Below are 26101 nucleotides of genomic sequence, written 5' to 3'. Positions count from 1 at the left end.
CATAAGTAAGTAGATAACATTATTTCCAACACTCAAGATAGTTAACTGACTAAAAAAAATTCATGTGTAAAAAAATATCCGTATATCGGAAACATGAAATTGACTGATTGGTCCGCTTTATTCGTCAGATGTATCAATATCGCATATTTTTAAATGATTGATATAAGTACAATATAAAAATATTAATAATTGTTTATCAGAAAATAATTCTACTAAAACTAAAAAACTTAGATCGGCAATACATACATCGTATAATTATGTATTTCTTTTAAAATAATTAACGTAAAAATAATAATGCTTACATTTAATCTGCTCTCTTAGTTCAAAAGCGTCAATCAATCAATATTTTCTAATTTTATAAATCAAACTGAACTTGAATCGAGAAATTACAATACATTTTTATTTTTTTTGCTAAAACGATAAAATTCATAACAATATACGAGTATCTACTATACTAAGCATCCTCACGGTATCACCTGCAACCTTGACGGGTAAAATTTGTTAAAACCCTAACACTGGTTTTCCAAAATGATACGCTTCATTATATTATGATAAAAATAATAAAGACAATAAGAAGACTCTAGAAGAATTAAACTCCATAAAGACTGTACTTTCTCGGTCCACAAATGTCTCGGTTGAATTTAAGAAATAGTCACGAGTCACGGACACATGGACGAATGGATAATAGTCAGTACCTATAAGCGTATGCAATACATCTTGAGAGTATATTCTCGTACATAATGTATGCAGACGATGAGTCACACGCTAGGCATCCAGGTAGACTCCAGAAACTCTACAGAACACGATTTGTTAGGGTGACCTTGTGCCCTTTCTAACGGTATTTTCAGCACTACCATTTTACAGAGGGTCCCGAGTCCCAATCCCAATAAACGACTACGAAGCTACGAAGATTAGGGGAATTCAATAAGATAAATATACAGCCTCTGCTAGAATCGAAACGAATATTATAATAAACAAATGAAATCAAAATATTTCTGTGTGTGTACGTGTACACCCTACTGTTTTTTTCAGTTTTGTCACGTTTCTTTTTTAATATCATATAGCGTATATAACGTTTAGGCGGGATAATATTTTGTGCAGCATAAAAATACTAATATTATCTTACAGTATTCATCAAATATAGTTAATATTTATAGAAAGACAAAAACCTGACAACAAAACATAACCTGAACGTATTGTCGTGCTCAAATTTGGCGATTATTTCGCTTTTAGTACTTTAATTACTATACAAAATCCTTGACAAGCTACTTTGAAATGCAAGCAATAAAATAAGTGATAATTAAAATAGGCCGTTGTAAAAAAAAGTTTTGTCGTTATTGTTATCAGTTGAGTAGAACACTTTTATTTCTAACGCACGATTCGCGAATATGCAAGACTCGTACTGAAAAATAAATACTAAATACAAAAGTGAAATTCTCAATGGCTATTTGTGATAAACTTCAAGCTAAGTTATCACTAATCGATAAGTCGACCAAAGTGTCAGCAGAACGTTCACACATATCGCTAGGTACATCTCGATTTTGAGAAGATCAGTTGTTATAAAATTAGGAATGTGACCCATGACCTAGATGCAAATAAAATGTATTGCGATGAAAATTTCTACCCCTGAAAGAAACTGACAAGATTTTAGCTCATCCATCTAGCACCTTGACACCGCCACGAGGTCAATAACTCATAGCACTCACTGACTGCACGCACCAAATAAAAGAAAGGCAGTCTAATAATATCATTTCACAAGTTATTATTATTATTATTGTTGGAAATATTGCGTCACTGTTTACAAATAATCGAGTTGATAACACGCGGTAAACATTTTACATAACAGCCCAAACACATTATTTCTGATCGATTGGGCCGTTTTTGAATGAGATATTTTTTATCGTAGAGCATCATTCAGATTTCGAAGACGTTAGAAATAACGAGATATTGACATTTTTGACAGTAACATTAATGATATATGTGGTAATTCTACAAAAGCGGTAGATAATAACGTTATAGAAGAGGTATATCTCCGGTGAGTATCAAAATAACTATTCAACAGTTATAAAAGACATATCATACCGAGCCATTGCCTGAAGTAAGAGGCCAATGATAAACAACGGGCTCAGCACCTGCAGGAGAGTGAAGGCGTAAATCCTGAGCCATTATATTAACTTCACAACATTAACAATCACACATTTCACTACCACACAAAACACATCACTTATTTTCTCTTTTTGTTAGCACATTTTCACTACACTTTCACACACACACCCCTCGCGACCGGACGCCATGTTGGGCATTTACAACATGGCCGCTTGTGTGAAACATTTTTAATTGTGTACATGGCATAAACTATCTAACCTTATATAATATTGTCTATGGTTGTTTATAAATTCAAGTAGTGTTTTATTATTCTCTTTTTTCAATTGGACAGTTTTTATAGTATTTCTGATATAATGTTAAAAAATGTTAGAAAAACGAAGTTAAAATATTATATTCATTTATGGATAGATATAACTCTAAGACGGCGGAATCAATTATAAATATTATTCTTACAATCCATTAGAGATATTTTTTATGAGTTTATCTCTCCTGAACATCTGAAATTTTTAATTTATATTGTACATTTTGAAATTATTAACCAGTTGAAGAATATTGACAAAATGGTTTATCCAAACTTAATAAAATGTGACATTTGTTAAAATTATTTGGTTTGTATTCACCTCATCAACATCTTTGAATTATTTTGATGTTTAAAGGCAATTATCTGAAAAAAACAAATACACAAATAAAATCCTCTCCCATGTGTTAGCTTTACCAAAACTCACTCACCAAGAGGTTAAAGAACCTACCTATAGTATCAAATTCCGACCTTTTCCTCTTTCATTTCAATTATGCCTTCTTTTTTGCTCTTTGTCCTCCACTGTTAGTTATAGGCCTCTTTCATATTAATAATGCCTATGTAGGGTTTTTTCTGCCTTCATAGTTAAATGGTTAGCTCTAGAACACTACCCTCAACTTTATAGGCATGAACACTACCCGTGGGGTACCTGAGTACCCCGTTGATATTTATGAGTTAGAAATAAAACTGTAAGTTTATCAATTGATTTCTTGTATTTACTCAAATGTACTATTACTTAGGCATACAAATAAAACAAATTGAAATAATTTTTAAAATTTTTGTTTGCAAAGATTGCATATTTTTATTTGATGGGTGCACAAATACGACGACGACAAGAGGAGCACGCGGTCCTCGATTTCCTATCTTTTATATGCGGAAAGAAGCAGCAACGACCGGGTTTGGTATCTCGAGGGACTGGTTCAGCAATGTCCATTTCATTTTTTAGAATACCATGTATAGATTCCCTTATATCCCGGGGCAAACATGGCCATTGTAATTTTTCTTGCATATACGGTGTTATAAGAGATTTTGCCATTTCCTTAAAAAATAGACGTCTTTTCGGAATGAGTTTCTTGTCTGGACTTCTTGACATAGTATAAAAAATCCAGGAGTTTACTCCTACTGTATTTAAGAGGGTAAAGAAAATACACAAAGGCTATCTTCTCGTTTTTCTAGACGTAGAATACTTTTTACTCATCTGGTTAAAAACATCAACCCACATTTTATTTTATTATAAAATGCTATATTTCTGGCAGTAGTACTTTATTTTCTTCATCGATACGATACCACGAATGTCATCTTCATCGCCACTATCAGCGTATTCGCAAGCAACAAGAGTGGAGTAGTGATTTTGAGAATTAACACCAGGCTCTTCTAAATAGCGAAAATCTTGAATGAGGTCATCCAGTTCATCATCTGAAGCACCTCTAGTATTCAACTCCTCATTATCCAAATCTTCTAAAAACACTGCTTTTTCACCATCAGTTCTAAGACGTCGATTTGATCTATGAGACATATGACTAACAAAAACGTAGATTACTTGTCATGAATAATAATAAACTTATAAACATATTATGTAAAATAGAATAATAAAAACATGATTTTAAGTGATAATAAAAACATAATATACCTAATAAAAGAGTTGAATATTTATTTCAAGAATAATATTTAATTAAACTTACCAATAAATAACAAAGTTCAGCCGCCTTTAAGCAAAGAATTTGAAAAAACTTTGACAACTACTACCGTGGGGTTCTAGAGTACCCCGGAACACCCGCCCACACGACTGTTCCTGCGCGACACTAGCGTGCGATGGACAGTTCGTCGCAGTAACTAATAATTGGAGATTAGCTTGAATGGCGCAAGTGTGGTTATGATATTTTTTTAAATATTGGGTTTTTAAAATCTTGTGGGGTACTCCAGTACCCATGGTAGCGTTTAAGAGTTAGCACATTTGCCTAATATGTTGGACTTACCAATTTTGATTTTCAGGAAGGTCAAAATGAGTATGTGTTTTTTCACTTTAATATAATTTGATATCTCCCTGGACTGAGACCTAATACCCAGGATGGACCACCTTCCCATCAAATAATAAATTATGAAATTAACATTGCATGAATTTGATGCAGTGTCCTATGCACCATTGGGTGCAGATGAGACTCATGGCAGAAAAATGATATATATCCGAGACTTGCTTGTTCAGAGTGAAACTTTTCAGATTCTAGAAACAGTTGATTTCATGCATTGCTCTCTTTGCATTTTTTGTAGATTTTGTCAGTGTTTAATTTTAACTTAAATTTTTCATCCAAACATCTTATCAATTGTTGAGCTTCGTCCGAGTTAGAGTTATGTTGAAATGAAAACTTATAATCATTGGCATTATGTCATTATTTTCCCAAGAATGCCAATAGTGTAGGCAAATAAGACTTCATGAATGAGTTCAATATTATTTACTCTTGCATTGCCTGATATTTACATGGGCACCTCCATAATTATCCCATCAATTTTTAATTGGTACATATTTCGCTGCCCAGATATCACCAATTCCCATACTCAGTAAGCCCTCCAGTACATTAGCTAGATGTACACTTATATTCATATTAGAAGTCATGATATCATTAGCTTTTCTGTAGATAGATACTTCTCCAGCCCTACTCTGTTGCCGCTTTTTTCCAATTTATTTGCTTTTTCCAGTCTCTAAAGGCTCACACTTTTTCTGTACTTCTCCTTTTCTCCATTTCACTTGTCGCACATTGGAAATAGTTAACAAATAAATATCAAAATATGTACTGAATAATATGAAAGTGTCTACTAGTTCCCTATGCTACATACTTACACAGTACACACAACTCATGCACGGAGACTTTGACATATGCGGCGGAGAGAGTAGAAACGGTTCTCCCACTCTTTCCTTTAACTGCCAGTTTAATTTGGGGAAGCACAAGCGTTTCACCTTTTCATCTGATCTAGGCTAATTTACCTTACTGCCAGTATCAAGATAAATATTTAAGATAGGCATATTATATAATTTAACAAATTTTTAAACCATCCCAGTAGATAAAAACTTTTTTTATATTATTATACCTATACATATATCAAATGCAACTTTTGTGATCCTTAGGGATTTTATCTACATTTATAAAATTAAGGTTTTTTATTTATGAAACCTGATACAACCTGTTGTTGCTACAAGCCATCCGCACTCTAGTTAAAAGTTTTATTTTGTGAATATGATACTAAAAATTCTGTTTTCCTGATTTTAGTTCCGATAACTACATTGTCCAGAAATGAAGATTATATAAAATATTTAAAAATATAGTAAATGACAACACATATTACAGAAAACCATTTAATTATTTAATTTGTTTCGACTTCTTATTAGAAAATGATTTGGGTATTCCTCTTTTTAAGGATTTAATTTTATCAAAATGCTTATTTGTTTCTTCTTTTATTTCCATCCCTGAAATATTTACAGCATTTGCATATTTTTCTGAGTAACACTGCAGCACATTTTCAGCTATCTCAATCTGTGCAATATTGGATTTCCCGGAAATCTTCAGAATATCCTGAAAAAATATCAAAATATAATTTTAAAAAAACTTACATTTTTATTAAGCTCTTATTTGTGATATCCCATTTAATAAATTCTTCATTCTTCTTCAAACCCTTATTAGCACCCCTAATGGTGCATGAGGCACTGCATTATATAAACGCAGTGTTATCTTGATCGCTAACACATGAAGGAAAGATGATCAACCTTCCGCTTCAGGTACCAGTCCACGGTCACATTAAATGAAAATTAAAGTGAAAAAATCACTTAAATTTATTTGACCCCCTAGGAATCAAACCTAGGACCTCCAGAATGGTAGCCGAGCGTGCTAACCATTGTGCTGTGCATTTTATAAATTACTATTTTTAAACATAATTATACAATAATATCAACTGGTTTCGAAGTAAAGAGCGTCCGCATGGCTAATAACACTCGATAATAAATAATTATGTGAAGTCATTTTCAGACTATTTTTTATAAGTTTTAAAATGTATTGTTATTACTTGAAAGAGTTTTAGCTGATCTTGCACCAAAATGGCTATTGCTGTGCCAAGTCTTCCTGCTCGACCAGTTCGACCAACGCGATGGATGTATGTTTTAACATTCTTTGGTGGATCATAGGATATCACAAGATCACAATTGGGAATGTCTATGCCTCTTGCCAAAGCATCTGTGCTAATAAGTCTGAAAAATGAAAAATATCAAAATTTATTTTTTGTTTTCTTTAAATTGTCATTTTAAAATTTGATTTATTAATTTGATTAAATAATACAATTATTATAGTATATTGTAACATCATATCGCTCACTCCTTTCAACAACATCACATATGAAAAATTGTTAATTTTCACTTGTGCATGTTTTCGGAATGCCCAGAAAACATACTTTATCCCAGCAAAAGCGGCATATTTTTTACTTAATATTTACCCGCTACAGGGTAGAAAGTGTTGTTTTTGCATTTTGAAGAAAAGATATTATTTAACTATTTTTTTAAATATACGTACTAAATATTTTTTAAATGGGAAAAAAAACTTTCAGGTTTTACCTAAAAAGATCTATGGCACAGTAAAAAGTTCAATAAGTGGCTTGATATTTATTTTTAATACATTTCATTATATTCTTAAGCTTTAAAAACGATCTCCTGAAAAATCAAGTTTATGTATTATGTATGTGACATTGTTGAAAGGAGTGAGCGATATGTTTCAATGTAATCCAAATGCCTCACATCATCGAAACATTTCTGACAATATAGTATCATAATTAACTCTATTTATCATGTAAGGTTAAAATTTTGAAATGGATACAAAGTGACTGATGAATTAATTAATGGAATAAAGAAATCATCCTCCCCTAACGTGGGTTTACAACCGATTGCATTTATACACCAACCTATATTGGGACACTAAACCTACATTAAAATATTCTAATAGCAATTAGTGACTACCCCTATCTTGTCCCAATCGTCAAGTATTCAATTGAATGGATAGTGAAGATAAGTTGCTGTATTTCAATTGTATTTTCATAAAATATATGCAATTTTATGAAAGGTATATGTACAAATTTTTACTCAACATTGATATTTGACCATTGCAAAAATGTAATTGACATAGCAATTAGATAATTTTCGAGGACAACTCAATTTCCCAAGGAAAATTTACTCATTACACACAAGAAAATATTTTCTTAAGTGAATAGCTATAAAAAAAATAGATAAATACAGTTAATTATGATACTATATTGTCAGAAATGTTTCGATGATGTGAGGCATTTTGATTACATTGAAACATATCGCTCACTCCTTTCAACAATGTCATATACATAATACATAAACTTGATTTTTCAGGAGATCGTTTTTAAAGTTTAAGAATATAATGAAATGTATTAAAAATAAATATCAAGCCACTTATTGAACGTTTTACTGTGCCATAGATCTTTTTAGGTAAAACCTGAATATTTTTTCTCCATTCAAAAAATATTTAGTATGTATATTTAAAAAAATAGTTAAACAATATCTTTTCTTCAAAATGCAAAAATAACACTTTCTGCCCTGTAGCGGGTAAATATTAAGTAAAAAATGTGCAGCTTTTGCTGGGATAAAGTTTGTTTTCTGGGCATTCCGAAAACATGCACAAGTGAAAATTAACAATTTTTCATATATGATGTTGTTGAAAGGAGCGAGCGATATGTTATTATGTATATGTAAAATAATAAAAAATTATGCATATTTATAAACTTACATGTTTATTTGGCTATTATTAAATCGTTTTAGTACACCATCTCTAGCATTCCTATTTAATGAAGCTGATATTTCAGCAACATGCATTTCTCCTTGCAATAAATGAGTCAGTAGAACAGTAAGGCGGTGGGCAGATTGAGCCGAATTCGTAAAACATAGCACTCTGCCACGGCGTTCTTCAATCAAAAGATGGTACAGAAGAACAGGTTTATTTTCGGCATTACAAACTACATATTTTTCAGTGAGCTCTAATGGAGTAGTGTATTTTCCCAAAGATTCATATTTTCTATCCTCACAATCATTACTGGAATCATCAATAGCAGAAAACAGTTTTGGTTGAAATAAGCCCCATTGTTTTAGTTTTTCGGGATCCTGAGACAGGGTTGCGGAAAAAAACAGTTTTTGAGGTGGTCTTTTAAGAGTCAATAGTGATTTTGAATTCACGGGCGGTACTTTTCCAGTCATGATTGAACTTTCCAGTTCTACGTGTCTATTTAAGTGATGAAGCCAATCATTCTGTATATGATCCATAATTCTGTCTGCTTCATCCATAACTAAAAACCGTAAATGCTTCAGAGAGAATCCCTTGGTGCTCTGGAGATGTTGGACTAATCGACCAGCTGTGCATACTATGATGTCAACTTCACTCTGCCAACCACCATACTCAGCTGAAAATATAAATACTATTAGGTAAAGAATATTATTTCACTTTTTTTTATGTTACAATGTAACGCTTCTATAATAATCTGTTTTCAGCCAGAAACTTACGTTGGCATGATTTAAAAAAAAAGCAATACATTACAAAAAACAGTGTTTAATCAACACACTAAATAATTTTTTAACCATTTTTTTTCATTTATCCGTCACAAAACTGGGGTCACTAAAACTTCTGTAATCTGTAAAATAATTGTCAGAATGCCATGAAATTTTGACAGTTATCATTTGAATGTTGGTACTATCCAGAAAGTATGTATATGGATCTGTTACAGTGTTGTCATATATATGTGTCAAACTTATTGAGTGATGTGTAAATAAAAGCAGTAAATATAGCAATGGTACATATTTACAGATAACAGTACATTACAGTATATAAAATAATTACTATGTAATTTAATACTGTTTACTCAACTATATTTTGTGAGCTGAATTTGTTCCTGAGCAAATGTTGTAGAACCAGTTACAAGTGCCACCTTTAAATTGGTACCGATACAATATTGCTTGAAAACTTTCACCACTTGTACAGCAAGCTCTTTAACTGGTAAAATTATTAAAGCCCTAATCTGCCGGTCAACTCTGTTAGTGAGTACCTGGAAAATAACAATTCAATTATCACTCTTCAACGTAGATATAATATAATCTGGAGGTATTATTTTTTTATTTGCCATTAACTTTGTGGAAAACCATGATGACTTAAAGGATAAACCTCACCTGTATAATAGGCAAGACATATGCCAAGGTTTTACCACTTCCAGTTGGAGCTGAGACACAGATGTCCTGCGGCCAGAAAACCGTTGCTTTAGCATGCTCACTGAGCAACCAGGGAATCACTTGCGCTTGGACAGGAAATAAATATGTGATCCCTTCATCCATTAACATTTTTTTCAGAGAGTAATCCAAAAATAACAGTTTTTCTACACTAAAATTGGCACTTTTTAAATCAACAGAAACAGCAGTAGGATTTGAAAGCCAATGTGGTAGAATTCTCTTCACCTAAAAATATTATCAATATTTAAATCCACTTCCAAAGTTTGATTTTATATAAGAAATAAATATTTAAATTATTATCCTTGACGTTGGTAAATTTTGAAGGGGTAAGTTGGTAAGGAAATACTTTTTGTAAACTACATGTAAGATATATTTAGAGAATATATTAACAGGATTATTTCATTGAGTAATAATGTTATATGTTTTAAATATTGAAAGCATTAACTTTGTGGATCATATTGATATATTATTTCGAGAAATAAAAATACTTTGTGTTCTGATCCACAATGTGAGTGGATCAGAACACAAAGTATTTTTATTTCTCGAAATAATATAATAATGTAATATACTCAATATAAAATGAATAATAATAAATAAAACAAATAAAGTTATAAAAAAAATATACTGATCATTGAATTTAACAATGTCTTTAAATAAATTAATTTGACATTACAAAAGTACTTTCCACCACCTGATAAATATGAAGAAAACATACATAGCACGTACCTTTATCTTTTTCTCAAATTCATTTGTTCCTAAAACTTTAAACTGAGGAATGACATTTTTAGCTGTTTCGTTGTGTTCTTCTGTTGCAGGAGTGGAGCTGATTCTACTTTGAATTTGAACTGTTTGTTCTTCAATATCTTCATAAACAGGACTTTTATTTTCACTGATCCTTTGTAGTTCATTTTCAACAATCTTTTGAGATTTTGCTTTTTTTCTTTCTTCAATCAATTTTTTTAATTTTAAAATGTTAGCTTGTTCTTGGTTTTCGCTAATTTGCGTTTCGTCTACTTCTGCATACCTAGAATTATAAACGAAAAAAATGCATTAATAAAGACTGCTTAAATATACAGAACTGGAAGTATTTATTCCATCTCACTTTTTCATGTAATAATTGTAAATACATAGGACATTGATTTTTGAAAATATACCTATTAACGACAAAAAGAGCCATTTCACTTCTATATTCATACAACAATACAATCCCTAACGACTCAATACCATTTCAATATTGATTTTGATACAACATCTAACCTCAAAACCCAACAGAAATAAATCTACATTCACAAACTGTCAAACACCACATGGGAATTATGCACAGATTATACACACACAGTTGAGCGCAAAGATTATATACTGTGTTGAGCGCTCCTAGGTAAACAAAAATAAGTTTTAACTACTTTGTTTATAGTCTTTGGTTAAACGGGGTCCCTTGGAGGATTTTTTTCGAAATGTACAGCGCTTTATGCTAGCGTTTTCTTCTTTAGGGAATTCCAAATGGATGAATCCTATACAAAAACTACGTTTGAAGCATATGCTCGTTTTCTTTCGTGTAGAAAATATATCACGTGCGGGGGAAATATGGCTGAAAGCAGCTATCCTTATTAACTATACGCCGCATTAAGAGGATTGTAATTGAGGCTTCGTTGAATTTCCCCAAGAAAAAAAATTACCGAATGATCTACAAAATTCTTTACCAACATCGTCGAAAACACATTTGATTTCAGGGCCCTTGATTGCGGAGGTTAATGAATATTCTATATCGGCTTATGCAACAACACTTATCATTTTCTTTCTTGGGAGTCATCTTTGTAAGTTTCGCCTGTACTGACGTAAGAACGGAAGTATCCCTAATATTACTTTAATTTCATGTAATTCGAGGATGAAAATGCTTGGTAAAAAACATTCTCTTTTGAAAATGAAATTCTGCATAAGATAATTTTGTCGAAGTTTTGTACATAATTCCTATAGGTATACCTAATCTGGAAGTTTGTCATTTCCTCGTCGTGAGTAGGCAGCCTGAAGCAGACTGATCTAGTCTATGAAATATTGTAGAGTGTCAAATGATAATCTGTGGTTAAACGTGTGTCAAATTCAATTTGTGATGTGTCAAAATCCTTATCGCACATATGAGTTTTACTATAATTATTTGTTTTTACCATGAAGATTGTGAATTTCGCCATGTTGACACTTTTATTTATAACCTTATTAATGTTTTTTGACTATTAGAAAAATTCTAAATTAAAGACCATGCACTTAAAAAGTGATGTATCAAGTAGCAGGCAGCAGTCGTGGAAAATGCGGACAATATGTGCGTTTATAGTATGTGTATGTGCATTAGGGAGTTATAATTTTTTATATAATAACAAACTTTTTTATGTAACGAAACGCACTCCTTTCTTTCCCATGCCAAGTGAACATTCGCTTAGCATATCAGAGGAGAATTTAAACCACTTTTTATCTATACCCCATACCTCTAAAAAGCCAGAATTAAGAGACAGAGTTTCAGATTCTGAAGCAATTGTGTCTTTAAATGCCGCTCTAGAAATGAAAACCCAAGGGAAATCGGATAAGGCTCTAAAACTTTTTCAACATGCTGTCGCACTCTCCCCAAAGCACCCGGACATATTGACTCATTTTGGAGAGTTCATAGAAGAGACAAATAGAGATATAGTAAAAGCTGATGAGCTTTATCTGAGAGCTCTCTCAAATTACCCCAATCATCCTGCAGCTCTTACTAATAGGCAGCGAACAGCTAGCATAGTAGAAAATCTCGACCAAGAAATGTTGGACAAAATAGATAAAAAACGTGACGCTCTGTCTTCAATCCCGGACTCGAACTCTGCCCTAAGGAGAGCCAAGAAAGAAGCCTACTTCCAACACATCTATCACACTGTAGGAATCGAAGGAAACACCATGTCCCTTCAGCAAACAAGATCTATCCTGGAAACCAGATTAGCTGTTGGAGGGAAGAGTATTGATGAACACAATGAAATATTTGGTCTAGATGCTGCTATGAAGTACATTAATTCCACATTGCTTAATAGGATGCGCGATATAACTGTCCATGACATACTAGATATACATAGACGCGTACTTGGCTTTGTGGATCCTACTGAAGGTGGCTATTTCCGTCGTACGCAAGTATATGTGGGGGGTCATGTACCTCCCGGACCGATGCAAATAACCTCTCTTATGGGTCAATTTCTCGGTTGGCTTAACTCGGATGATGCCCTCGATATGCACCCAGTAAGGTAACTCCTATTTCTCGACATTCTATTTTTGCTCTCCCAACAGGGTTAAGTTGATACAAATATTTTTGGCTCAAAAATACAGATATTATGTATAAATAATTCCTGTTTTATATGCATACTAAAACATTTTAAAATGTTAAACACCAATACTAAAATTTGTCAATTTTGAAATTCACAAAAAAAAAACTTTTTGGTAATTTACGTATATGAATAATATAATGTATTTATTTACAACATTTTGAGTGTGTGCAAATACTTGTTCATAAATCTGGATTATCTCCAATGAAAGGAGTTATTTTTCATATTATTTTTTGACACCTCAACATAGATGAAGAATATAAAACCAGCCTATGACGGTTGTAAGCCCCGTAAATGCCCGGACTTCCATAGTCTTCTTCATCCATGTTGAGATGTCAAAAAATAATATAATGTATTTAGTTTATTTCATTTGATTTGACGATGGGTTCCATAGTTAAAGCATTTTGAATATAGCTCTTAATTGAGGTCACTGGTGGCCCCCATGGTACTGCTGTCCAACACAGGCGAGGTTTCTGGATATATAATTTATTTGAGTTGAATGTATTTCTATTTCCGCTAGTTAATTTATTTAAACTTTCAGGTATGCAGCACTGGCTCACTATAAGTTAGTTCACATCCATCCCTTCATTGACGGAAATGGAAGAACATCGCGACTTCTAATGAATCTCTTACTCATGCAAGCAGGATTTCCACCGGTCATCATATTAAAACAACATCGACATTTGTATTATCAGTTTTTACAAACTGCCAACGAAGGAGACGTCAGACCTTTTGTTAGATTTATTGCAGAGTCCACAGAAAGAACTCTAGACCTGTATCTTTGGGCGACTAATGAGTTTTCCCATTTAGTGCCGGCGATTGGACAACCTACCATACTCTCAGAAGAAGGAAGTGGACTCGATGATTTATCGTGACCTTTTGACTGAAATTACTACTTGTATATAATTATTATGGCGCAATATTGTGCACTACTCACTGTGATATCAATGTTTCCTTTTATGGCAGGCCATAAAATTAAATGAGTAATGTTTCATCCTAAATTAAGTATTTACCATAGTATGTATTTATTGATTATTGATACAGTTTTTTATTTGCTTATAGAAGTTGATGATTTAGTCAATATTCTACGAGATTCTTAGAGAAATTTACTATGGGACAAATTATTTTTGTTTTCAAAGAAAACAAAATTCATGCTCAGGTGTTTTTAACTTATTTTGCACAAATTGATTTCTTCCAAATAAACTTATCCTAAACTATCTAGCACCATGGAATAGTTAATACATACATACCTAATAGCAATCAATGATTGTGAATTCAATTCCACCATCTTACAATAAAAATCGAAGATGTTTTCTTTCTCTTGCTCCGGGTGGCATATTTTTATAACATTCTCTCCATAATTTCCTTTCTACCTGCTTATAAATAATAATTTTGGATAATTTACATAGCCCCATTTTTGTAAAATACTACCTCAAGGATGTTCACAAATGTAATAGATGAGCATGTACTATCTCAACTAACATTTCATTTATTGTTTCGGCATTAACTTTGTGGTAAGACATGTTACAATGATTAAAGAAAACACTTGTTTTTTACCACTTGAGTTTTATTATAGACTACATGTTTCAGAAGTTAAACTTCCATCATTCAGGTCTGTATAATAACTATTATTAATAACTATTCTTAATAACTACAATTGTTATTATACAGACCTGAATGATGGAAGTTTAACTTCTGAAACATGTAGTCTATAATAAAACTCAAGTGGTAAAAAACAAGTGTTTTCTTTAATCATCTCAACTAACTATATTTAGGTCCTAAATATGTATGTGTACATACATAACTTCAACTACAGATATAAATCAATAGAATGAATTTGTGAGGCTAGGCATCCATTATGAACATTGCGACGATTTGCGCACTTGTAACCTCTCTAATGAAAGCATTATAGTGTATAACCATGAAAATGATCTCCTGTGAGGTCTGCAGTATGCATCACTGTCGTTCAGCGTAAGTTGCACACATAAACATATTGTACTTGTAAAAATATCCATGAGGAGCAAGCGTGGAGCAATGCCTGTTCGCAAATGTAGAAGCTACACAGCCTTAGAAATGTAAACAAAGTGCTGTGGGAAAAGCTCACATTTTACCTCCTTTATGTTTTCATTTGTACATATTATTGAATTTATTTATTTGTCAAACCTGTTAAACTAATAATTAAAAGTTGACTTGCACAGTTTTGTTTTTTTGCCTATAAATATTTGTTAACAGTGTAGCATTTATACGTAGAAACTCATTATTTGTGAGCTGGAAGTGCACACAGGAATTTGTAAAATCTAATTGGAAATGGATGGTATAAGTAAAAAAAGGGTATGTATTTAAAACATGCATATTCATTGTTTATTTCTTGTTGTGATGTTAAAAAGCATTTTAATTTTAGTTACATGTTACACAAAACATTACATAAAAAATTTAAAATAAAAATATCAATATGATTAAGTATAAAAATAAATATTAAGGCAAAGTAGAGCAGATTTTTAATGCCTTTCTACCCTTTAAGGTGTACATTATTATTGATGTGTAGTTTTATAATAGTTATTATTTAAAAAACCTTTTCTAATTTATTTAATTTTGAAGTTGCCAATATAATTAATTGTAACTACACGTTAAACATTTATAAAGTTTTTACCGGTTTGGAATCATATTTTTGGTTGTAGACTTTGTTATTTCAATCAAATTCGTTCGTCTGATTATTAAAGTTAAAATGAGTGTCGTACGACTACTCGCTTACTCTGATACAGAGCATGTTGAAACACACACTTATCGACCACGAGTGTAGAAACAATTTTTCCCAAGTTCAGGGAAGCGTGCGACTTCATCAACTCCATCTATACCTTGCTTGTGATTAACAAGTTTACAGGAAAAATTCACCTTTGTTATTCTTGTATCAGGTCAGTTTATTAAATGGTGCACGTTTTCGAGAAATTTTGAAACAAGAAATTACTTAATAATAATATAAAGTAGCCCTTCCGTATTCATCAGGTTTACTTCCAAGAAGATTTTACTCTCGGTTGACAAGAGTAAAATCTTAAATTTCTCAAACATGGAATGCATGCCTTTGTGAAATGAATTTCCAACAATTTATAAACATCAAAACAATATTTTATATACACACGCACACATATATATATTAGCTCTGAATAAAAAATCTAAATTAACCTGCATAGACATGGTCTAATGAGAAAATTTAGCTTTTTTATGCCAAAGTGTGGTTTTTTTGGATGAGTTTAATATCAAACTGATGAGAACTTGTTGATGAAAATATATATCATTGAAGAAAAAAAAAAATTTTTACCTCGCTTCAAAATAACTCAAAAGATCGCATAAATTTATAGACTAACCTAATAAATTCGACATAACACCATCTGTGATAATCAGACTTTTATAGATAATTCACATCCATAAAATCTGTATTTTATTGCTATTAGTATAACGCGAGCACTTTAAAGCTTTTATTATAGCAAGATAAATGCTAAAAATGCATCGACCGAGTTCAACTTTAAAACATCTATAAAATGTAAACGCGGCCAACTTTTGTTATCCGTGTTCGTCCATTACAAAGGTTAGCAAAATAAAACAATCCAATCAACTTAACTTTAAAATGCGTAAATGAAATATTTAGCGTTTATTAATGTTTAATCGCTATATGGAAAAAGATTACACCGTGATACTGAGCGATTACCATCTCACATAATAATTTTCACTAGAAAATAACCACCAGATAAGAAAGAAGCGAGTGTTAGCGCATATTAGGTTGAATGTTTCTGGATAAGTGCTCCTCGTTGACAAGTTTGGATCTGAAGACGCCCACTAGGTCCCGAGATTGCGTCAGCACGGCTATCTGCTCCGTCAGCAAGGCCTCCCACTGCGCGGCATACGCTGAAACACAACACGACACCGTTACTGGCTACCGTCCTGCGTTACTATTTCCTGCACTCACCAACACCCCTTCCCCGCTGGAAGCAGTTAGTTAGTTAGCAGTTAGGCCGCTAGCGCTAGTGGAATGGAATGGCCATCTACCTATCATTGTGCGATAGTGGTAATTGCTGTACTTGTGTCTTCGGCGGGCCCTCAGTGGTCTGCTTCTCTTTCTCGAGTAATCTGCAAGGTACTCTCCTGTACTCACTCTTTTCATACCGTTTATATACATATACAAATACACATCAAAAATACCAAGGGAATGATATTTTCAAACTCTATAGAATAAAAAATTGCTAATTTTCATATTGCATAAAGCCAGCTCTTTTTCGCCTCTCTAGCTTTTCTCCGTATGAAATATTAACAGACTTTCCACATCGGTACAAGCGCATGATAAGCTTTCGCAGATAACCGTTGTCATACACAACCATAGGTGTCAACAATCAGCTTTATAGGACAGTTCATGAAATCCATGTAAACCAACCCACAACTCATTACAAGACTACAAATAATTTATTTGTTATATGAAAGTTAATATCTCTCATGCAATAAGCTCAATGATGAATACCCATTAAATTTATGCACACAATACAATTAGAGATTTCGGCAATGAAGCTTGTATGTAACAAAATTCTTAGTAAACTAACACTGTTTGGATTTGAATGGAATCATCTATCTCAAGTTTCAGTGAGTTAATAATATATATTTTTTATTATAGATGTCTCAGAGAAACAAAGTAAATTATGAAAAGGCAATATGGAAATCTTGGACACGCACAGAGAACACAAACTGTCGTCGGCTGGTATAAGAAATTACTTCATGTCATGTTCGAACATGCATGCCACTTGATTTTTTAAAACTTGTATTTTATATTCAAGTGCCCATTCACATGCCAGTTTAAGTCAACATCTAGAATAATCTAATCAATGTGAAGTGAATAGCAGAGGCAAAATCTTCAACAAGAAAAAAGAGTTTCAAGGAATGGAATGGATCTTCAAACATGGGCAGAATGGTAAATATTAGATAGTGTCTAAAGTGACAACGGCAAATGCCGAATTCTTTTTGTAAATTACTTTCTCTCTATGAAAAATTTATAAAATACCTCGATAAAGATCCACCAGGAGATGAATCCAGTATTTGTTTCCTTTCAAAAATTTGGACTTATTTAAAATGTTATTACATAATAAGTTACGTGATCTATAGAGCATGAACATGTTAACTTATGACATATTTATTTACGGAGCTGCATATTACAATGTGATATAGTGGTATGTGTATAGAAATTACACACTATATATTACACCATTGGTGTTTGATAATTTTTTTGAAGACACATTTAAAATTTTAATTATCTTTATCTATGGCTATGGAGCAAATCAGTAAAAAGTACATGATTTGTTGGTTGAATAACTTGCAATTGACATCGTTACAAATAGTTTTATTTAGGTTTGAAAAATTACATCCGACAAATAGCCCCTCTGGCATTAGTGCAAGCTTCGGATCTTTTTGGGCATCTTCTATGACATGGTGCAATGTTGCTAAATATTGCAAGGTTGGCATTTAGATAAATTTGACCGTGGATGATTGATGGACTCCTTGCTTTTCAAATAAAACCATAAAAAAGTCTGATGGTGATAAATTTGCTCACTTTTTTAGTGTATATAACAAACTGAAAGTGTGTGCACTCAACAATTTTTTTTAAATTGGGACTGAAAATTTATAAAAATTGTTATAGCTTATAGCCCTTAATAGCCTATCCAAATCATTTTTTTTTCAATGATGGCTTTAAGCCACCTTTCACATAACTTTTAACTCTTTTTTTCTCTTAATTCAAGTTTGTCTTGTTACAGCTGAAAAATATGAGGGACATTAAAATAATCTAGAATGATTTTTATGATTTAAAAAAAAAACAGTAAAAGTGAAACTAATCTAACGATTTAAAGGCTCGAAATAGGTACATTAGAAAAGAGACATTATTGAGATGATAAATCCCTCATACCACGTTACGTTTGCAATATTTTTGTATGAAGTCATTATTATTAATGCACATATAATATCAACCAGATTGTAGTCTTCTTAAATAATAGTCAAGTCTTTTTACACAAGAGCTTATAAGCATCCAGGGTCGATCCACAAGCGCCTGTATAACCGTTTAGACCGTGTTCTTCGAGTTCTCGCATTAACAGTAAGAATGAAAATAAGCGTTACCATCTTGATCGTAGTCCACATCGCAAGTCATATTGAGCAGCTGTATGGAGCGCTGCTGACCATGTGCCATGTAGTCTGACAGGGCCTTGTGGTTGTCCAGAACCTCTTCTTCAGCCATCTGCAGAGCTGATACCGCTTCGTGGAATGTGTACATATCGGCGGACATATCGCACTCCTACAAATATTTTTTTAAAAAATTACACAAACATAAAAAATACTATCGCATGTTACGACTTTATGGGGCTACAAACTCTATGTATTCGAGTTGGGGAAACAAAAAAAAGTAAAAATGTTTATAAAGGAAAAATATTTCCCAATGTAATATAATGGATTTTTTTCTTCAATAAGAACCAGTTCAGAATATTTTGCTTCAAATTTGGCAAATTTAAACTTACGTAGGGTAAAAAAATTACAAATTGGTGTTTGGTTGTTTATGATTATTACGACAGCAAAAAGCCGGTTGGTAAAGAAGTTACGAATATTTTTGTTGGAATGTGTTTTATTTTGCTATTAGTACAAATTTGGTTGGTTTTGGTAAATCTTCAAAAAAAATTGTTAATAATAAAGTGTGAGTACATCGAACACTCTGAGTGCGACGCAATCAGAATGTCTTTGGGCAAAATCGTACATAAGTAATTAAAAATATTGGAAAAGCAAAATTTACAGGTAACTGAAAAAAATAGCAGAAGCCTATAAGCACATATTTATAAACTCACATTCAAACTTCGTAACTGTGCTAGATCATTTTCCTGCCGATGATTGGTCTCCATATCCACATCATTACTGTTGTCCATTCCCCCATTGGCTTCTCTTCTCTCTGAAGGATCATTTGCCGCCAATTCTTTGACTCTAGAAAAGACAATGTGTATATTCATAATTTAATACATATAATAAAACTAAATGATGCAAAATACTAAACGAGAAGTATCTACATTAGATTGGGAGAAATTAAAAAATTGATATTTAACGCAGTCACCGGTGGAAGACTGGTCTGTAATTCCAGTATAGTGCTGGGAAGCATTTTGTATTCACCCCAGGAATGGCTATTCAAGAACCAAAAGATCTTTAAAAAAAAAAAAAAAACATCTCCTACTGGTTCAGTATACAAAATGCATTATAGAATATTGAACCAAATACAGTAAATTCCAGTTTTAAAATATTTTGTTTATACTAAAAACTATTTTTTTTTAATCACATAGCTAAGAATTTTCTGTCATGTTCCGCAATTAACATCTTCACAAAAACAAAAAAATCTATTACAAATAACACTATTCTTTAATTATTGTTTAATGTAACGCTGCAAAATTTAAAATGATAATACATAATAACCTTCTCTGTACATGCATGTATGATACATATTTATAAAAGACTATACCTATCTGCATATCGAAGAGTATTAAGGGAATGCTCGCAGGAGCTGAGGCCGGGAGATATCATGGCGATCATACAAGTGCGACTCTTGTCTCCGATAAAGGAATCTCTCAACACTTGTGTAAGTTTGGAAGCTCGGAACGGAAGGTGAGTTCCCTTTCTGCCGAGGGCTCGGATGCACTCCTTCAGGGCAAGTAATGATTTGTTTATTTCGGCTCCTTCCATTCCTATAAATACAATTAAATTATCAATATGCACAATTCAGTCTGACAATATTTGTAATATTTTGAGAATATCAATTTATTTTTATCTATCCACATCCAATCTCTATGTGGAATATATGAAGTCCACAAACTGCCTCCAAGTTTTTCTGTTGGCTACCATTATGATTTGAATATAAGGACTGAATAATAGTTATGGGTATAACATTAGTAATGACTATAGTATTAAGAAATATAATTTACAGTTGATAATGGCAAAGGCAATGCACAATCTCAGAACAACAATGGTTCCACTTTACTTAATATATTCTATCTCTCTAGTAGTTAGTAAAAAAAAACACTCACGCGTTTGCCTGTTGGCTGATGATGTGTCTGCACCCCTTTCATTGCCTGCCAGATCGATTAATGAGAACTTCCCATGCACTTTATGCATTCCGGGGGTTCTGACCAGAATTTGGAATACGGCATGCGACCGGGACGAATTGGAATTGGCCGAGGTCTGCAAATAATATGGAATACATAGAGATATGTTTATACGTATAATAAATAGACTAATATGCAGAAAGTAATCATTAAAATAGCTTTTACCTGACCAGACGTTCTTGCATTGTTACCATGCTGAATAAGTTTCAGAACTTCGTCTACATTGTCCACTACCTTCTCCGTTAGTCCGACAATTTGTACTTGCTGCTTTCCGTCTTCCAGTACTCGTAACTTGGCTTTATCAGCCAACAAATCAAAAACCTTTAAATAAAACATAATTAATTACTATATTTTCTAAATTTTTATGTGCACATTGTGTAATGTCTCTAAAACATGGTAAAAAATTATGAGTTTTTTTTAAATACTAAAAATGAATAAAAAATAAATTCGTTTTTGTTTTTTTCTTTTGCGTTTAGAGAATGGCGCAAAGTGTATATTTTATGTTGTGATTACAATTACATTAGTTAACATTTTTAATAGATATCACTAATCAATTAAAATCGCGACTTATTAATATTCATTTTATTTTTATAATTTCATTGATATAAAATTCATTATTTGTGTTGAAAAACTTAAAAATGCCATTTTGAAAGAAGAAAAAAAACAATATTTATTATATGATGAAACAGGTGTAGGGGAAAATTTACCTTTCCAGAATAAATTTCAAAAAATGAGGCAGAGACAATGAGATTTAATGGTTTATACTTTGGACTAGCCAGATAAACAAAAACATCTCTAGCGGCCATGGCGTATATTCCCTTTTTACAGTCTTGTGTTTTGCCATTGAAGTCCCCTCCCATGGTGTGCGTTTTGCCTGACCCGGTCTGGCCGTAAGCGAAGCAAGTTGCCATACCACCATCGAATATTGTCTGTACCAAAGGCTTTGCTGTGTATCTGAAAATAAAGATCTTTCATTGCGATTATGCTAACTAAACAGCACAGCAATTTGCGCTCACTTTGTTGCTGGCACATCCTTCTTGTTCAGATTTCATTCCGAACAATATCATCTCAAATAAAAATACCACCATCTTATATTATAACTTTATATAAAATTATTATACTTTAATCATAAAAATATTTCTAAGCCCGGAATTGTAAATATGTATACAACCAAAAGTTTTTCAATTTCCATTTCAAAACCAAAGGCAATGATTGTTCTTGTTCAAAGAACATAGGGTTTGAATAGCTGAGTAAATGTTTGAGTTATTTACATTAAATACTTTTTTTTTTATTGCAGGATAATCATGATGCATATAATGTATATTAATGGGTGGTTTGAGAAATAATTTTTAAAAATTAAGGGAAAGATCATTTATCATGCATTCACTGGAAGCAGGAATACAGATTACATGTAATTTTATGGTGGTCCAAATAATTTATTAAGTCTGATCAATAATAAAAAATAATGGCAAAAATGAGTGACTTACTTGTAAACTATATCATTATTGCATGATTCGTCAAATGCGTAATCAAATCGAAAATGCTGATTATCCAAGTATTTAGTAAGGTCAACTTTGTTCTTGGGCTCGTGGACGATCATCTGGTCCTTCTTGGGGACGCTGATGACGTCCACCTCCTTTCTGTTGAGCTCCTTCTTGTTGAGTGGGCGCTTCCTCACGCACACCGTGATCTGGTGGTCCTCGGCCGTCTCCGTGCCCCGCAAAGGCCGGAATTCGATGGTGTTCTGGTAGTCTCGGATCATGGCCAGAAACTCCCAGTTTGGGTTGCCGGGATCGGCGTTCATGAGCGCTTCCTTCTCTTGTTTCTTCTCGGCCTGGTGCTGGCGCCGCTTCTCGCGGTTCTCCTTGAGGCGCTCCACCTCCTTTACCACGTTGGAGCGCCGCGACACGGCCGCCGCGCCTGAGGTGGTGAGCGCGGCAGCGGGGGGCGGCGGAGGGGCCACCGCCGTGGCTGACGGACCCGCCCGCAGGTTCGACGCGTTGTGCTGAATAGGTTGGAACTGAAATAAATACGGTGATTTAAAAACATATTTATCCATTTCTTGACAAAGCCCAAATAGTGCTTTTTACTATTGTCACTAGGTGGTGTGAAATATTGTCAGCTTAATCCGCAAAGTATTTAACTTCATTTGGGATTACTGGACAGGTAATATGACAATTTAAACATCTAGGTGGAGTTATAAACTATATGGATTAAGGCGATTCACATAAAATTTTAAAGCTTTCAAAAGGTTTCGCTATCCATACGAAAAAATTTAGCCATTAAAGATTCCTCTTATTATCATTTTCATTCTAACATAGATGCCAAGGTTACCAGATTAAAGAAATCTCATTCAGGCAATATAAAAATAGTTTTCTTTTATCAACAAGAATTATTTTTTATGTAGTGGGCACCATCAAGGAGACTTAAGTTCTCAGATAATAAGGGTGTGAATAGAAAAAGCTTTTTAAATAAGCTGTCAAACATTGTCAAATATCTTGGAATTAAATATTTTTATTTTATTTAGTTTCTCTTATGAATGGATGATTTTTAAAACGAAAATAAAATAAAATTTAAAATGATATTTTGTTGACCATTGCCAAGGGTCTCTATTCTGGCGTCTAGAGTAATTACTTAGGCCAGTCGATGACAGTTTGTAAGCCCTGTAAAAAAAGCCCAGACTTCCATATTCCCTTCTCATAGAAAATTACCTTGCCTATGTTAAGATATTTTAAATACATTTTGATAACAATCCAACAAAGGTTAAATCCAGTACTTGTGAACAAATATCTGAACATATTAAAAACATTGTGAACACAGTTTCTGCAAAATTGATCTATAAATAATTTCAGCCATAAGCTCAAAGGCACGTAAAAATCAAAATAATAATAATTAATAATAATAAATAATAAAACCCTTATCCGCACCCCAATGGTGCATAGGGCACTGCTTCATATAAACGCAGTGTTATCTTGATCGTTTACACATGAGGTGATCAGCCCTCCTCTTAAGGTACCAGTCCAGGGTAATATTGAATAAATATTACAGTGAAAAAATCACTTATATTTATTTCACCCCCCCCTGGGAATCGAACCCGGGACCTCCAGAATGGTAGCCCAGCGTGCTGACCATTACACTACGGAGACGGACAATAATAATTAAAGATCCTTTATTAAAAAATAATAAAAATATGCATTAACTAAAAAGGAAGTACCTGTTGTGTTGTCCTTGTATTAGACGTGGACTGAACAGGCGGAATGTTCTCTGTCCCTCTTCTTCCGGTAGTATCCCCGCCATGGCCATTGGTCAGAGCGTTGGACGGCCGCATCTGATTTGTTCGAGTTGACCGGGTAGAACCTGTATTATGGATAAACTATCAATTATTTTGCTTTCAAACAAAATTATTCCAAAAAACTAAACAATTTTTTTTAAACATACTTAATATAATCATGCTTTTAATAATTTAATGTATTTTTTTTTAAATAACATTGGTAATAACTGTATATTTAAGCATTGTCTTTTATTTTGGTTAATTTAGATAAAGATCTAATTTAAAAATTACTTCACGGAATTCAGAAACACTAATTTTAAATATTTCCCCTTATTTTAAGTAAAACAAAAAAAAAAGATTTCTGACTAAATTCAGCCGGCTCGACTGAAACACCATTTCTTAAAAACAGGTATCTCCATGGTATCCTAAAACATTTACACCCACAAGTTCTGGGAGTATTGACGTCATCCACAAATCTGCAGACAGAGAAAGTTATCTTTAGGAGGTTAATGGAGTAATCACCTTTTGTGCATGATTTTAATCCTGTATATATTTCAATCATTTAAAAAATAAGAAAAGTAAAAACTTTAAATTTATAATTATTTACACTGAAAAACTGTTTAAAAAATAAGAAAAATAAAAACTTTAAATTTATAATTTTTTACACTAAAAAACTGTAATTTTTTTACCATTTTTCTTAGCAATATTATCTGGTACTTGAGTCGTACAATCCAAATCTTTTATGTTCCCACTATCCATGATTTTTCTTCGAAATCTTTTACAGGTCGAAAAACACATAATACTTTTTAAAAAACGTTTACGAAAACTAATCTAAAGTGAAACAATTGGGGCAATTAGCGTGGTAATCAGATTTTCTCGATACTCAAAAGACGCGCCGGTAAAAAATAAACTTATTTGATGTCACGGTATTTTAGGGACGATTCTAAAAACGAGCGCAACAGACAGACCCCGCGTTTAAAATGATGTGGTCAACAAAGCCGAGACATTCGGAACAACACAAAGGGAGAAGAAATTACCGGCGTGGGACGTACTACAAACAAAAAACAAAAGTATAAAAGTCGGCACAGAGGTGTTTTAGGTTGAAAATATAAAACTAATTATTCGGAATTTTGCAACGCGGAATTATTTTTACAAAAAAATGTTTTTTTGAAAATATGCAATGCAATAATCCGTAAGAAGACTGAAAATTTTCAACTCGTGGAAAAAGACCGCTCCGCGGGGTCCTTGACTCTGAAATGGTCTCTACATTTCAGTGAGCAGTTGGCAGCGACCAGTCTGCACCGCGCGGCACGCGACCCCCGTCCGGCTCGGCCCCAATCAATGTCAATAATATGAGGGGCTATTTCCGCATTCAATGGCCGCGGATGGTCGCGCAGGGGGATGAAGAAAGTAGTCCTGTGTCCAACGCCCCCCCCCCTATCTACCTACCCGCCGCGGACAAGATTGATCCACGAACATAATGCATAATTGATTACACGCTAATGTACCTGTGACGTACTCGCTTTTATACACCCATCGTGATACATGCAAATTACAGAATTCCATAACAAATACAACCTAATGCTCGACAAAAAGTACGAAAGTGCCCAAAATACCGCAGTTAAACTTTCTAATGCGGATAAAATAATAAAATGATAA

General features: G+C 33.0%; 4 protein-coding genes across 9 annotated transcripts in view; 1 reads left to right on the top strand and 3 right to left on the bottom strand.

The window, feature by feature from the left end:
• The window catches only part of gpp (DOT1 like histone lysine methyltransferase grappa), a 44790-nt gene extending 42478 nt beyond the window's left edge, over window positions 1–2312 (bottom strand). For all 3 annotated transcript variants that reach the window (XR_015838775.1, XM_088273010.1, XM_088273011.1), the window contains exon 1: window positions 2083–2312. Coding sequence is in view for 2 of the 3 variants with exons in the window: in XM_088273010.1 (XP_088129136.1) it covers window positions 2083–2166 (84 nt within the window). In the remaining variant the exon portion in view is untranslated. The remainder of the gene's footprint in view (window positions 1–2082) is intronic.
• Window positions 2313–5739: 3427 nt separating this feature from the next.
• Window positions 5740–11011, bottom strand: Dbp73D (putative ATP-dependent RNA helicase Dbp73D). Its single transcript, XM_088273049.1, has 7 exons — window positions 10829–11011; window positions 10401–10698; window positions 9618–9899; window positions 9319–9496; window positions 8191–8857; window positions 6458–6638; window positions 5740–5970 (listed from the first exon to the last, which is right to left on the bottom strand). The coding sequence occupies exons 1-7, from the start codon at window positions 10849–10851 to the stop codon at window positions 5758–5760; spliced, it is 1842 nt and encodes a 613-aa protein (XP_088129175.1). The 5' UTR covers window positions 10852–11011; the 3' UTR covers window positions 5740–5757.
• Window positions 11012–11735: 724 nt separating this feature from the next.
• Fic (FIC domain protein adenylyltransferase) lies at window positions 11736–15206 on the top strand. The gene is made up of 2 exons (XM_088273048.1): window positions 11736–12931; window positions 13551–15206. Exons 1-2 carry the CDS (start codon window positions 11928–11930, stop codon window positions 13882–13884), a joined length of 1338 nt encoding a protein of 445 aa, XP_088129174.1. The 5' UTR covers window positions 11736–11927; the 3' UTR covers window positions 13885–15206.
• A 1409-nt stretch (window positions 15207–16615) lies between these two features.
• Window positions 16616–26101, bottom strand: part of Klp10A (kinesin-like protein 10A) — a 44236-nt gene continuing 34750 nt past the window's right edge. For 3 of the 4 annotated variants that reach the window (XM_088273044.1, XM_088273045.1, XM_088273047.1), the window contains 9 exons: window positions 24386–24528; window positions 22659–23191; window positions 21879–22125; window positions 21337–21492; window positions 21094–21247; window positions 20532–20754; window positions 19873–20005; window positions 19157–19331; window positions 16616–16909 (listed from right to left, as the gene is read on the bottom strand). In XM_088273044.1, the coding sequence (XP_088129170.1) occupies window positions 16770–16909; window positions 19157–19331; window positions 19873–20005; window positions 20532–20754; window positions 21094–21247; window positions 21337–21492; window positions 21879–22125; window positions 22659–23191; window positions 24386–24528 (1904 nt within the window). In that variant the 3' untranslated portion in view covers window positions 16616–16769. Of the gene's footprint in view, window positions 16910–19156; window positions 19332–19872; window positions 20006–20531; window positions 20755–21093; window positions 21248–21336; window positions 21493–21878; window positions 22126–22658; window positions 23192–24385; window positions 24529–25131; window positions 25701–26101 lie in introns of those variants that run through there. The other variant, XM_088273046.1, reaches the window with a different exon arrangement.

This window comes from Brachycentrus maculatus, unplaced genomic scaffold (genome assembly GCF_059751285.1).
Source record: "Brachycentrus maculatus isolate JH-2025_06_01 unplaced genomic scaffold, ASM5975128v1 h1tg000537l, whole genome shotgun sequence".
Lineage (NCBI taxonomy): Eukaryota > Metazoa > Arthropoda > Insecta > Trichoptera > Brachycentridae > Brachycentrus > Brachycentrus maculatus.
The sequence above is the reverse complement of the archived record's forward strand: the minus strand, read 5'-3'. Positions and strand labels throughout refer to the sequence as shown.

Coding starts and splice junctions, on each gene's coding strand:
- Dbp73D (XM_088273049.1), bottom strand. CDS start 10,851: ATGGCTCTTTTTGTCGTTAATAG. Junction 10,699..10,828: donor GCTCTTTTTGTCGTTAATAG/GTATATTTTCAA, acceptor TTATAATTCTAG/GTATGCAGAAGTAGACGAAA. Junction 8,858..9,318: donor AATTCAGCTCACAAAATATA/GTTGAGTAAACA, acceptor TTATATTTTCAG/CTGAGTATGGTGGTTGGCAG.
- Fic (XM_088273048.1), top strand. CDS start 11,928: ATGCACTTAAAAAGTGATGTATCAAGTAGCAGGCAGCAGTCGTGGAAA. Junction 12,932..13,550: donor CTCGATATGCACCCAGTAAG/GTAACTCCTATT, acceptor TTAAACTTTCAG/GTATGCAGCACTGGCTCACT.